Source organism: Mus caroli, unplaced genomic scaffold (genome assembly GCF_978045245.1).
Source record: "Mus caroli unplaced genomic scaffold, Mus_caroli_1 scaffold_10, whole genome shotgun sequence".
Taxonomy (NCBI): domain Eukaryota; kingdom Metazoa; phylum Chordata; class Mammalia; order Rodentia; family Muridae; genus Mus; species Mus caroli.
Genome location: NW_028227265.1, coordinates 7,539,825 through 7,552,157, shown reverse-complemented (window position 1 = coordinate 7,552,157; position 12,333 = coordinate 7,539,825). Strand labels below are relative to the sequence as shown.

At 52.8% G+C, this 12,333-nt stretch overlaps 1 protein-coding gene across 1 annotated transcript in view; it reads right to left on the bottom strand.

Annotated features, from left to right (window-relative positions):
* Positions 1 to 7,046, bottom strand: part of Slc7a5 (solute carrier family 7 member 5) — a 28,480-nt gene extending 21,434 nt beyond the window's left edge. The window contains exon 1 of the mRNA XM_021169725.2: positions 6,432 to 7,046. Coding sequence (XP_021025384.1) covers positions 6,432 to 6,972 — 541 coding nt within the window. The 5' untranslated portion in view covers positions 6,973 to 7,046. The remainder of the gene's footprint in view (positions 1 to 6,431) is intronic.
* Positions 7,047 to 12,333: the final 5,287 nt, after the last annotated feature.

Sequence of the window (12,333 nt, the reverse complement as noted above, 5' to 3'; positions counted from 1 at the left end):
GCATAGCTGTTAGGAACAGACTCCAAGACCTCTTCCTGTCAATCATGTCAGGCAGGGGCAGTGAGAAAAGCCAGGAATCCCTGGGCTTAGGGGAGTTGCCGGCACACTCTACGGCACTCTGGGCTCAGCGTGTGTGCACCCGCACCCCACCCTGCCCTGCCCTGGGGGGCTTTACAGCTCAAGAGACACAGTCAAGAGCTGTCTCAGCCACCTCTGTGGCCCTGAATCCTCCCACACAACCTAGGCTAACGAGGTCCAAGGGAACCCAGTAAAGACTCCTACAGCCCGAGCTGGTGGCATGATCAGGAATGTAAGCCGAAGGCAGGCCCCTTACTGACTACAGGCAGCTGCTGCACCATAAGGTCTCAGCAATGACATGTGCTGGCCAGCCCCAAGGTCAGGGTGACTCAGTGTGGATCGGGTTGCACACACCAGGCTCCAGAGAAGTGGGGTGGGAAATCCTGCTAATTCTTTACATAGCAGCTCATCCTGGCAAAGGGAAAGTGTGGGCACGGCACAGAAATGTCCAGCCAAGGGCTGCTCTGACGGCTGGTGCTCAGGGATGAGACATCTCAGGCTTCCAGCCTCCCTACAGAGTACACAGATGTGATGTGGCTGGCCACTGGGGAAAGCAACGGCTCACAATACCGCTAAATGACGGGCTGCAGGGTGTGAGTCCTCCAGTTGGGTGAGGGCAGTGGGAGGAACAAATGTCTAGGGGGTGTATCAGAGGCTGGCATGGGAGTCTGTAGGGGGTATATCAGAGGCTGGCATGGGAGACTGTAGGGGGTGTATCAGAGGCTGGCATGGGAGACTGTAGGGGATGTACCGGAGGCTGGCATGGGAAACTGGTTGCAGGCAGAATGGACAAGGCCTTGGACAGGGGGCACTGTTCTTGAGGCAGCTTCTCACAGCCAGCAATCCACACGGCTCTGGGACTAGTCATGCTGGCTGGGGGTCCTGAGTCTGTTGTTCCCTGAGCCTCGCAGCACCCTTGTAACATCCCAGAGGTGGACAGATAGGGCTGCCCGTCCAAAGCTCACCCCAGTGGAAATTGTGGCAGGAAGACAAAAGGGTGACTGGGCAGCTCCCACAAACTCCATCGGGGAGGAGCCCTTCCTCAGGAATCTAAATGTTGATGACCCCCTCTGAGCAGCCGGAGTCCCTACCCTAGCGAACCAGATTCTTGGAAGTAGTGACCAAGGCACCACATACCCTAGCACTTGCTACCCAGCTCACTCCTGCCTCAGTTTCCCTTGCTAGGAAAGATGGGAATGGTTACATTGACTTTAAGGGCTAAGTCAGAGGAAATATGCAGAAGCCATGCATATGTGCCATGCAAATAAACAATGCTCTCAAGGCGCTCACCCCTGCCTGTGTCTCAGGGCCTGGGGACCGTGGGGCTCTGCAGGGTCACTATGGTCACCAACCAACATTTCTGGACAGAGATCATGGGCATGCTATGGGTTACCCAGCCGTCCATAATCCCTGCCCAACGCCCACCCCCTGCCAGAAAATATTTAAAATATTTAAAAATATAGGAATATTTAAAATGCCTGCCGCATTTCCCAGCCGCCTTGGTCAACGGTTTTGTGACCTATTCATGTCTGGGGCCCCAGGTCCTGTGACTGGGTGGCGTCTGCTCTGTGTGTGTGTGTGCTTTCATGTCTGGCTGGAAAAGCCGATTTCAGTGCTGATTACAAAGCTGTACTGAGCTCATGGTTCCAGACGCGGGGCCACAGCAACACCAAAGAGTTTGTTTCAGCTCAGCCACAGTAGCAACAGTGCCCAAAAACTCCAGCTATTCCTGTGGAGGCCTGGGGTCTCTAGCAGAGGCAGTACAGGCTAGAAACCAGGGGGTGGCTTGAAGAGAAGGGACAAAAAAGCCACATACATACCCGCTCCCCCTACCCCCATCTTCTCTAGCAGCTACTCAGGTCAGCAGAGCTTGGCCAGGCAATGGCCATCAGAAACCCAGGCAGGGCCAAACATGAGTCTACATGTCTTCATCCAGACCAGGTCCACAGCTTATGCCCCACGCCTATACTTCAGAGAAGGGGAGACAGTGAGCACCCTTCCACTTCCTTCTCCCTCCGTCCAGCCTGTTCTCCACGCAGAAGCGGGCTGTGGGGCTGCTCCCTGGTAAGAGGGAGCAGGTCCACCAGGCAGAGTACAGAGACATCTATGTGATCAGCTCTGTGTTGTCTGCTAAACAAAGCTCTCCCCCAACACCCAGGCAGGACGGACCCCATTCTACAGTTATAGGTAGAGTTCCGAGGGTCCTTCCTCAAATCAAAAATACAATGTTCCTGATCTGGCACTAGAAGGGAAGGATTTCAGGCCACAGGTCTCCAGGCACATGCTAGCTAAGAATGTCTAAGACCCTGCCAGACTCATTCCATGGAGAGAGTAGTGAGTTCCCCAGCACTGAGGAGCCCATGCCAGGCAGCCCCTATGTCTCCCGAGAAATCCAGGGGAGTCCTCAGCCACCTGAGATCAAACTTGAGCAGGTAGGGGTCCCATTCTCCACCCACGATAGAGTGCACACCTTCAGTGTTTTCGGCTGGTCATCAGGCCTCATCCTTCATACTCACAAGGCTGGAGATGGGACACAGGTGGCGCTAGTCACCACCCAGGGCCTGCCTGGGCTTTGTTCCCGAGTCTAGGCTGCTACATTCCTGCACACCTCAGCACAGACAGCCACGGCCCTGTGAGATTAGATAAATCTCAGCCCAGACGGAATCTCAGCTCTAGTCTGTAAGATTCTGTAACAAGACAAGCCCAGGCACTGAGTGTCCTGGGTAGTTCTTATGTCAACTTGACACATGCTAGACTCATTTGGGTAGAGGGACACTTAAGCTGCCTGGGAGTGAGTCTACTACAACACATTTTCTAGGTGAACGATTCATGTGGAGAGCCCACCTCACTGTGGGCAGTGCCAACATGGGTGGGCAGGTGATCCTGGATGCCACACACACACAAAACAAAAACAAAGAATGCTGAGCGAGCCACGAGGAGCAAACTGGTGAGCAACACCCCTCATGGCCTCTGTGCCAGCTCCCGCCTCGACTGCTCTGATGATGGACTTCAAGCTGAGAGGAAAGTAAAACCCTTTCCCAGGTTTGTTTCTGGCCATGGTGTTTATCACAGCAGTAGAAATGTACCTAAACCACTGGGCTCCAGCACCCAAGCTTCGCTTAGGCAAAAATGAGCATGCGCCTTTAATGCTAGCACTCTGGAGACAGAGGCAAACAGTTCTGTGAGTTCGATACCAGCCTGTACTACAAAGAGAGTTCTAGGACCACCAGGACTACACAGAGAAGTCTTGTCTCAAAAGCAGAACAAAACCAAACAGCAAGCCACATACCCTAGGCCTCACTCACGCGGGCTCTCGGCCACCCAGAACAATGTGGAAAACAAGTCTTCCAATCGTCATGAAAGACTTCGCTCCAGGCTGCCCGCATCAGGCCTGAGGTTGTAGGAGGGAGCCAGACTTGTTGAGAGGAGATGGCCTCCACCTTTACCACCAGTGGGTTCATTCGGGATGGAGGCCAAGTCATTTCCCAATCCAGTCTTAACTAGGTGAAGGAAACTTGTGGAGAGACAAACACAGAGGACTCCGGAAGACTCAACCCACGTAAACCAGACCTCTGCCCTAAAACCTGACTCTCAGAGCTTCCTCGGGGCCTTCCCTAAGGCATGGAAGCCAGGGAACACTATGTTCCCCAGAAGTGCCCTCGAGAAAGAACAAGGCACTCACTCCCTGAACACTGAAACTCTCCTCAGAGTGCAATCCTCCGGGAGCCAGCACCCAGGCCTTCAGAGACTTGGAAGAGCACCTGGACCTCCAGGAGAGCCTTCTGGGGTCCTCTTGCCTTGGCAAGCCAGTCCCTTTCTAGATTCTGCCTCTTTCAAGTAGGTACAGAGGAGGCTCTCCTGTAGACGCTTGTCGTGATGTTACTGAGAACTCTCGTTCCAACTAGAAGGCAGTGGCACACAGTCCTGTGGTTCAGAGAAACAGAGCTATGCCTGCGCCACTTGTCCACTGATGACCACACCAGCAGAAAGATGATGGACAGATCTGATACTCAGAACTTGGGCCAGGGTGTGTCCTTTCTAGAACTTACAAGAGGCTTCTATCTACAGCAACCACAAAAGATTGTAAAACGGCTACTTAAGGCAGGTTTTAAAACTCTGTGCCATGGGGCTGGAGAGATAGATAGATCAATGGATGAGAGCACTGGCTGCTCCTCCAGAGGACCAGGGTTCAAACCTCAGCACCCACATAGTGGCTCACAACTGTCTGTAACTCCAGCGTCAACGGGCACCCACACGGGCCAGGTGGTACACAGTCACACATGCAGGCAAAGCACTCATACACATAGTTCTAATTAAAACAAACAAAAAACCCCACCAAAGCCTCTGCATCACAAAAGTCTGGGAGACCACAGACTGCAGGTCCTGTGGAAGGCAGCTGCTTACCCCTGTCCTCAAATCTTGGAAGGCCCAAATGCAGCTGAGCTTGTTGGAAGCTCTCCTCAAGAGCTGAGACATGCCGTGTTTCCTCAGGTTTTAAAACAGATGTCCACTAAGATCCAACTGGGACTTTACCAATTAGCTGTCCAGTGACAGGAGCGCGGATCTCATGTTTGGCTCTCACGTGTCTACATAGCTGAATAACACAATTATACATTTGTGTTATTACTTTTTTTTTTTTTTCAAGAAAGAAGACATTTGGGCCAGTGAGATGGCTCAGTCTGGTTTTGGCCAAACCCAAAGATCTTAGTTCCATTCCAGGGACTCACAAGGTGGAAGGAGAGAACTAACTCCCATAATTGTCCTCTGATCTCTATCAATGTACAAAATATATAAAACATCGAAAACAAATTTTAAAAGAAAGGTCATTTGCCAGCCCTCAGTGCTCACGGCCTCCTGTGGGCAAGCATTGCTTCCCATATGTCACTAGCACCTGCAGTTTCCAGAACTATCTTGACAAGAGTGTGGGCTCTTTAAAGACAGCCATGCCAGCCTGGCATGATGGTACACACACTTACTGCCTGCACTTGGGAGACAGAGAACTGCAGACCAGTCAGGGCTGCCTAGCAAGAGCCTGTCTCAAAACCAACCAACCAACCAAGCAAACAACAAACCTTAAAGGTACCCACGACATTCCTTATCCCTAAAGAGATTACCATCCATAAGGAGGACCGGATAATTAAAATTGAGTATGCAGTGTCCCCTTTGAGGCCAGGCTCTCCCTGGGCTGCCCAGTGCTTTTGAAGACCAACTCTAGCTATGACCATTTACACATGAACCAAGCACACAGAAGACCTTTACTGGTCATCATCCGGCACTACAGAGCAGAGTGGGTGGTCTCAGAATTGAAGGGCACACCCGACGGCTTGGTCTGATAACAGGAGACAGTCTCACGGCCAAAGCCAATACAGGCACTGGCATCGAGCAGCGGCTCCAGTGCTAACAGCAGCCCCCGACTTCCATGGCTCACAACCAAGTCTAGCCCACCTCCCCATCACCCTCTCTGTGTGCACTATCAGCACAGCTTCTAAAACAAACAGACACATTGGTGTTAACTGCCTGAACTCATCTGTAATTTTGAAAGTAGCATGATTTATTTCCAGGATGCTCTCCACCACCAAATCATGTGGCATTTGCTTCAAAGGATCATTTTCCCCAGTCCTGAAAAATCACACAACTGTTTTAGAAAGCAGAAATCAATCCGTCTTGACTTATGAGTCCCATAAGGGCTACACTCAACAGCTGTTACCTGGCACATCTTGGGACCCCTCAAGCCCACTCACACAGACTGTCGTCTGTGTGGAGCCGAGTTTCTTTCAGTCCTTTACTGACAGGCAGGCTTTACACGATTCTGCTACTCATCTCAAACGAGCAAGCAGCCATCACTACCACACACGGATTTATTACTACTGTTTTCTTATGAGTCAGCCAGTTCACTGATTCCTGATAGGCCGGCTTTAAGGACATAAGTGATTTTTTTTTAAAAACTGCAATTTCCCTCTTAGCAACCAGTCAGCAATTGAAGCTGAAACAGGAAACTGGCATATCTGCCACTCCACGTGGTGCTTTGCTGAAGGCAGGGAGTATATTGCTCTCACCCGGGACAGAGTAGATCTCTCGTACTTAGGATTCAGGTCGGGAAGCGAGATGCCTGCCGCGGGGTCAGAGCCACGACCAACTGAGGTCTCGCGAGGGCTGTCCCGAAAGCATAGACACTATGAATGGATTAAAGAAACGCACGTGGGTTCTGGGGCCTGTGACTTTAGCCTGGAACTGCCGAGATGGTCCAGGGATGGACAGATGGAGGGATGCTGGGATGGGTGTTGCCGAGTTGTAAACACAGGAACCTTGGCTCGCGCCCACCCGGCCCCGCCCCAGCCCGGACCCCTACTTACGCACGCAGAGGCAGGCCACGAGCTTGGCAGCTTCCTCCGGCACCGGACAAGTGGGGAAGACCGGCTTGAGCAAGTAGGTGGCGAAGACCAGCGCCACGATGTACTGCGAGGAAGGCCGAATGATGAGCAGCTCGATCCAGAGCTTGAGGAAGGCGGGCAACGAGCCGTAGACCTCCAGCATGTAGGCGTAGTCGCCGCCCGACTTGGAGATGGTGGTGCCCAGCTCCGCGTAGCAGAGTGCGCCCACGATGGAGAAGACGCCGCACACAGCCCACACCACGAGCGACAGTCCGGGTGACCCCGCTTCCTTGAGCACGCCGGTGGGCGTCACGAAGATGCCAGAGCCGATGATGGTGCCCACGATGATGGCCACACCGTTGAGCAACGTGATATTGCGCTGCAGGGTCACGCCTTCGCCCTCGGGGTCCGCGCCGTCCCCGCGCCGCGCCTCCAACATCTTCTCCCGCGCCTGCCGCTCCTCCTCCGCCGCCGCCGCCGCCGGGGTCGCAACCGCGCGCCTCTTGGCGCCCGCGACCGCCATGCTCTCGGCGTTCCCGGCTCGGCCTGGATACCCGGCGTGCGCGCGGCCGAGCCGCTCTCCGCGTACTGAGAAGTGCGTCTGCGTCCGCCCCGCCCGCGCGGCCTTTTATCTCTACCGTTACCCGCCCTCCAGGCTCCGCCCATCGCCGCTGCTGTTGGTTCGCTAGCAAAGGCCCCGCCCCCTCCGCCCGCGAGACCCCGCCTCCTCCGCGGGCCCCGCCCCCAGGTCTGTTAGAGCACGTGGAGCGTTAAGATCCTGACATTGCGGACTACTGATGTGTTTAACGCGGCGTGACTACTGATGGGTTTATCGCGGCGTGTTTCACAAGATCCGAATGTTGTACGCGGGTGGAGAGTCGACTCACACCTCCTCACAAGTCCTTCTGTGCAGAATGTCAGGGCCGATTGGTAAGGGCGTGCTTCTTCTCCCGCCCCAGGCGGCGCAGAAGACTTGTCAAGGGAGAAAGCACCGGAAGGGTGGCTCAGTGTATAGTCCCAACACCTGCCCGGAATCCTGGCCCTGCCTCGCGGGTGTTTATCTCCGCTTCCTCCAGTGTGCTTATCCTGTGCGTCAGGGAGGTGAAGGATAAATATCGTATCTAGGATAAATGGGGGTAGGTTGTGGGGCGAGGCACCCTTTTAGTCCAACTTGGTCCAGAGGAAACGAGTCTGAGGGCGAAATGATCCGTCAGCTCTGGAGGAAACAGGAAAGAATAGACCAGAATGGTAGCCAGCTTACTCCCGGACTTAGCTATCCATCTGGTCCCAAGGAGGGTCTTGTTGATCAAAAGCTTGCTTAGTGGTACACCCAATCTGGAGAAGCAAGTTTTAGAAGGGAACCAACCCAATCTACACAGGGATTTTAAAAGCAGACTGTAGGGTGAAAGGGCTTTAGGTTGTCATTCTTAGGAAATCTTAGGTAAGAGGGTTTTTGAGATAATGTGGTCACACATCTGAAAGGTTCAGCATCCCAGGCCTGGTGAGGCCATCATCATGGGCACCATTATCAGCTCTGGCATCTTCGTGACGCCCACCGACGAGCTCAAGGAAGTGGGTTCAAGCCCTCATGGTATGGGCTGTGTAATTTGAGCTGATGGTGCGCTTGGAAAGTTTCATTGCTCAAGATCAGTCCAGGAGCCCCAAGACCCCCTCCTTTTCACCAGCTGTTCCGTTTTCTGTCCAAAGGGGTCCCCAGGAAAACTCACAAGCAGAAGGGAGGGTGGGGGCAGGGGCTTAATTTAAGAAGAACCTTCAGACTTGTAAGGATGCAGAGCCCTGTATGCTCTGCCAAACTGTCCAGCCTGCCAAGCCTTGCCCACTCCTGAGGCATGACCAATGAAGAAATTCAAACTTCTCCCCATCTTTGGATCTCCTTCTGCAGCTAAGAATGCCAGAGCTGCCCCTTGGAAGCCCACGTCAGGGAGGTGTTCAGCCAAGGACTCCAAGGGTCACTGGAGCTACCTTCCCCAACCCCTAGTATGTCAGCCATTCACAAGCAATGACAAGCTGGCATCTCTGTAGCCTGAGCAGTGGGAAGCCATGGAGCTAAAAGGTCACACCAACATTAACCATGCCACAGTACAGACTGCCTAAACTGATGGCTTTGGGAAGATTGAGAAACTTGCTATGTCATTCTTGACATAGTCCTTTCAGAGGGCTAAAAGCATACCACCAACCCACTGAGACATCGCTAAGATTCCAAGGTACATCGTCTAACTTAATAGGACACGTGGCAACTCTTAGAAACACTTTGTAGTAAATGAGGAAGCCAACTCGGCAGTTGTGTAACTTGCCTGCCCAGTATGCGCAGCCTCATGGCCTCCTACCTTGAGGCAAGCAGCCCGCTTACCTCTCACCTGTGGGTGGCTAACTAACCCTTGCTTCTTTTGAAATCTGTCCTTGTTCCCAGTGGAATCTGGGTTCTGCATCGCAGCCGTGGGGAAGCTTTGATTTGAGCCAGAGATAGCAATAGTCCAAGGAGGTATAAAATCGCAACCATAGTTAAGTCAAAGCCACTATCAGAGGCCAAGGAAGGTGGTCATGGAGGGACACAGCAGGTTCAAATGGTTCTTCTGGGTCTAGAGTTCAGAGAAAGAATGAACAAGAAAGCAAGAGGGGGACCTGAGCCCTGGGCAGAAGCTGCTCTGGTGACAATACCCAGTGAATGTCCCCAAGACCCCTGGCTCGTGACTCTGCTGCTGCTTATCACAGCATTAGATAAGGCCTTAAACTTTTTCCTGCAAAGCAGCCGTTGGTGTGTATTATCTCTGTTTGATGCTCCCCCCCCCCCACACATCTTCAAACAGCTAAGACTGAAATGTTTTCCAGGGGCGCCATCTACTGGTGGATGGAGGAGCAGTTTCATCTTAAATTTCCTGACTTGGGGCTCCCGGTGTGTGTTCCTAGTGGTTAGCTCTTCAACTGGTCAGTCATTTATTTAAAATGGTGTTGGACTGATTGGATGTTGGGGAGCCCTGTCTTCCTATCTCCATCTTGAAATGAGAATGAGTACCTTGTACAATCCTTCATAGAAGAAAGGGGCGGGGCAGGTCATCGGAGCCCCCCTCCGGCCCTCCGGGCGGTACTTCCCAGGTGTGCTCTCCCACCCTAGGTACATGTGTCTGGGTGTGGCAGAGTATTAGGGAGGTAGAAGGTTGACTGGGGAGGTAAGGGGACTTCGTATTGATACTGCTATGTTGACACTGCTATCTGGTCACCTATGCTGCTGTAAGTAGCTGGGTACAGTAAGCTCACTCACTGTATTAGTTAGGGTTTTACTGCTGTGAACAGACACCATGACCAAGGCAACTCTTATAAGGACAACATGAAAAGCCACACAACAGCGGCACAGTAACCGGAGCGTTTCTGCAGATGGAAGTGTGTGCAGTCGCGCGCCTCTCTCTACCACATCAGTACCAAGGGTTGAACTCGGGCCATTCGGATTGGCTGTAAGCATCTTTACCCGCTGAGCCATTTTTTATGAACCCTGCCTCAGTTTGTTGTTGTTGTTTAAAATACTTAATTTTTCAAAGATTTATTTTATGTAGATGGGTGTTTTGACTACATGTGTATCTGTGTACCCAGTGTGTGCCTGGTGCCCACAGAGGACAGAGGAGGGCATTGGGTTCCCTGTAACTGGGGTTACAGAGGGTTGTGAGCCACCGTGAGTGTTGGGAACTTCCAAATTCAGGAGCATTTGAGTGCTACTGAGAAAGATCCCCAGACTGACAGGAAATTCTGACGAGATTAATCTCAGCCCTAGAAACACAGCTGGCCTCTCTCTCCTCCTGTGGACACAGACTCTGCCCCTGAACCCAAGAAGGCCATGATCGATCTGCCTGGTGGTCCACGCCTGTAAACCCAACTCTCAGCAAGCTGAGGCAGGAGGATCATGTGTTCTAGGCTGGTGTGGGTGTGTGAGGCCTTTCTCAAGCTTGAGTGAAACATGTAGGCCCTGTTCCTTTACAGGCTCCTCAGGCCATCAATGAGGGTCCTGAGGTGGAAGCAGGCTGCTCCCCAGGTCTCCCTGAACACAGAGATGGCGGGGGGGCGGGGGGCGGGGGGCTATGGGTAGGGAGCATGGCTGAGGCGGAGGTTAAGGACGGGGAAGGAGTGGCTCTTGCCAGCAGTCGTGGTATCACACTCCACATAGCTGGTCTGCAAGAGAGTGGAGGACCCGGCTCCCTCCAAGAGAAACAGGTGCTTAAGCATCGGTACCACAAGAAGCTTCTGGAACAGGGAGGCTGAAGGACCATGTCTGTCTCACAACCACACAGGCAGGCACTTCCCCATTCAGAGAAGTAAATTTGGTGAGAACAGTGAGAGGAAGGGCAACGGCTAAGCCAAACAGCTTGGCTGTGGAGGCAGGCTGGCCAGGGCCTGATGCCGTTTGAGACAAATAGGAATCTGTAGTGTTTGATGGTCGTCGGTCTCCCACTGACAGGCCCCAAGAGACCAGGCACCCCTAAGTGTCTGTGGCTCTGGGAAGATAGATGTAGGAGCCATCAGCTTGAAGGGGCCTCTGACCACAGCCCACTGTTAACAGAGGGATAAAGTCTTGAGCTGTGCAGTAACCATTGAGCACAGAACAGAGCTGAAGATGGACACAGCCAGGCTGTGGGGACTTCCTTCCCCAAGGACACTACTTGAGGGGATTGAGTATTCAGCAAGGGGGAGGTTTCTCAGGTCTCTCAGAATGGCTGCCTATGCTCTGGGGCTGATAGAGGCTGATAACCTGGTCACACAGAATGGGCGAGGGTCGGGAGCTGGGGAGTAGGGTACAGAGACAGCCATCACTGCCGAGACTGTGGCTTTTGTCCCAATGAGGCAGTATTGGGAGATTGGCCAAACGTGGCCTCTTCTTGGGGACCCAGCAAGAGTTCTCACACATTCTTAAACACAGAGAAAGTAACAAACACAAGAGCCAAGGACAGAGCCTTGAACTTTCAAAGCTGGGCCAGATATTCCGAAGACAATTGAGCAGACCAGGGCTGCGAGGGAGGCAGGAGCCTTTGTTTTTTTGCTCTGCTGCTTTGAGGGCTGATATCAAAGACCTTCCTTCTAGTTTTTGTTTGTAGTTTTGTAGCAATGTGTCCAGGCTCAGACCTCTTCCTGAGAGTTTCGGTGTCTCGAGGCTAACGTGGCTTTTAAAAATAGCTAACAAAAGGGAAATGTTTTAGGCGACAGAGACATCCCTGCCCTCAGAGGAAAGAGTCGCTGCAGGCTCCTGTCTGAATTCTTGTTGAGTATGGCATGGAGGTGCCGTGGGGCTAAGACCCTCTCTCCCAGTAAGTGCCTCCACCTTGCTTTCTCTGCCTCTGAGACCCTATGAGAATGGATGATCATGAATAATTAATGTGACTCCTTTGTGGCTTGTCCCAGGCTCCAATCTTGAGACCTGGGCCTCAATCCCATTTCCTGGCACACGCAGAAGAGTCCTGTTGCTCAAAGAACCTGAGGCCCAAGCTCCTTTCCCATCAGGCTTTCCACACGGTCTGGCCTGGTAGAAGCAGCTCTGTGCCTGCATTTGAGACTCAGGAATTCCCTCTCATGAATACTGCTTTCCCCTTGCTGCGTGAGTCGCAGAGGTCTGGGACACATACGTGTAGGACCTGGGTATCCACTCTTTTACAAAAAAGACAAAAAGCAGACAGGTTATCAAGTCTCTGTCCCAGCATCTCGCAAGCTACAGTTAGGGATGCGTGCTATCACGCATGGCCAGAAGGCACACCTTTCTGTCAGGAGCCTTTGGGTGGGGACCTGTCTTGTCTCAGCCACTTGCTTGTGTGGACTGAAGTCCCTCTCCTAGAGACTCGAGAATGCTTGTGTTTCTTCAAGTCTCAAGAATGAACTTTGGGGCTGG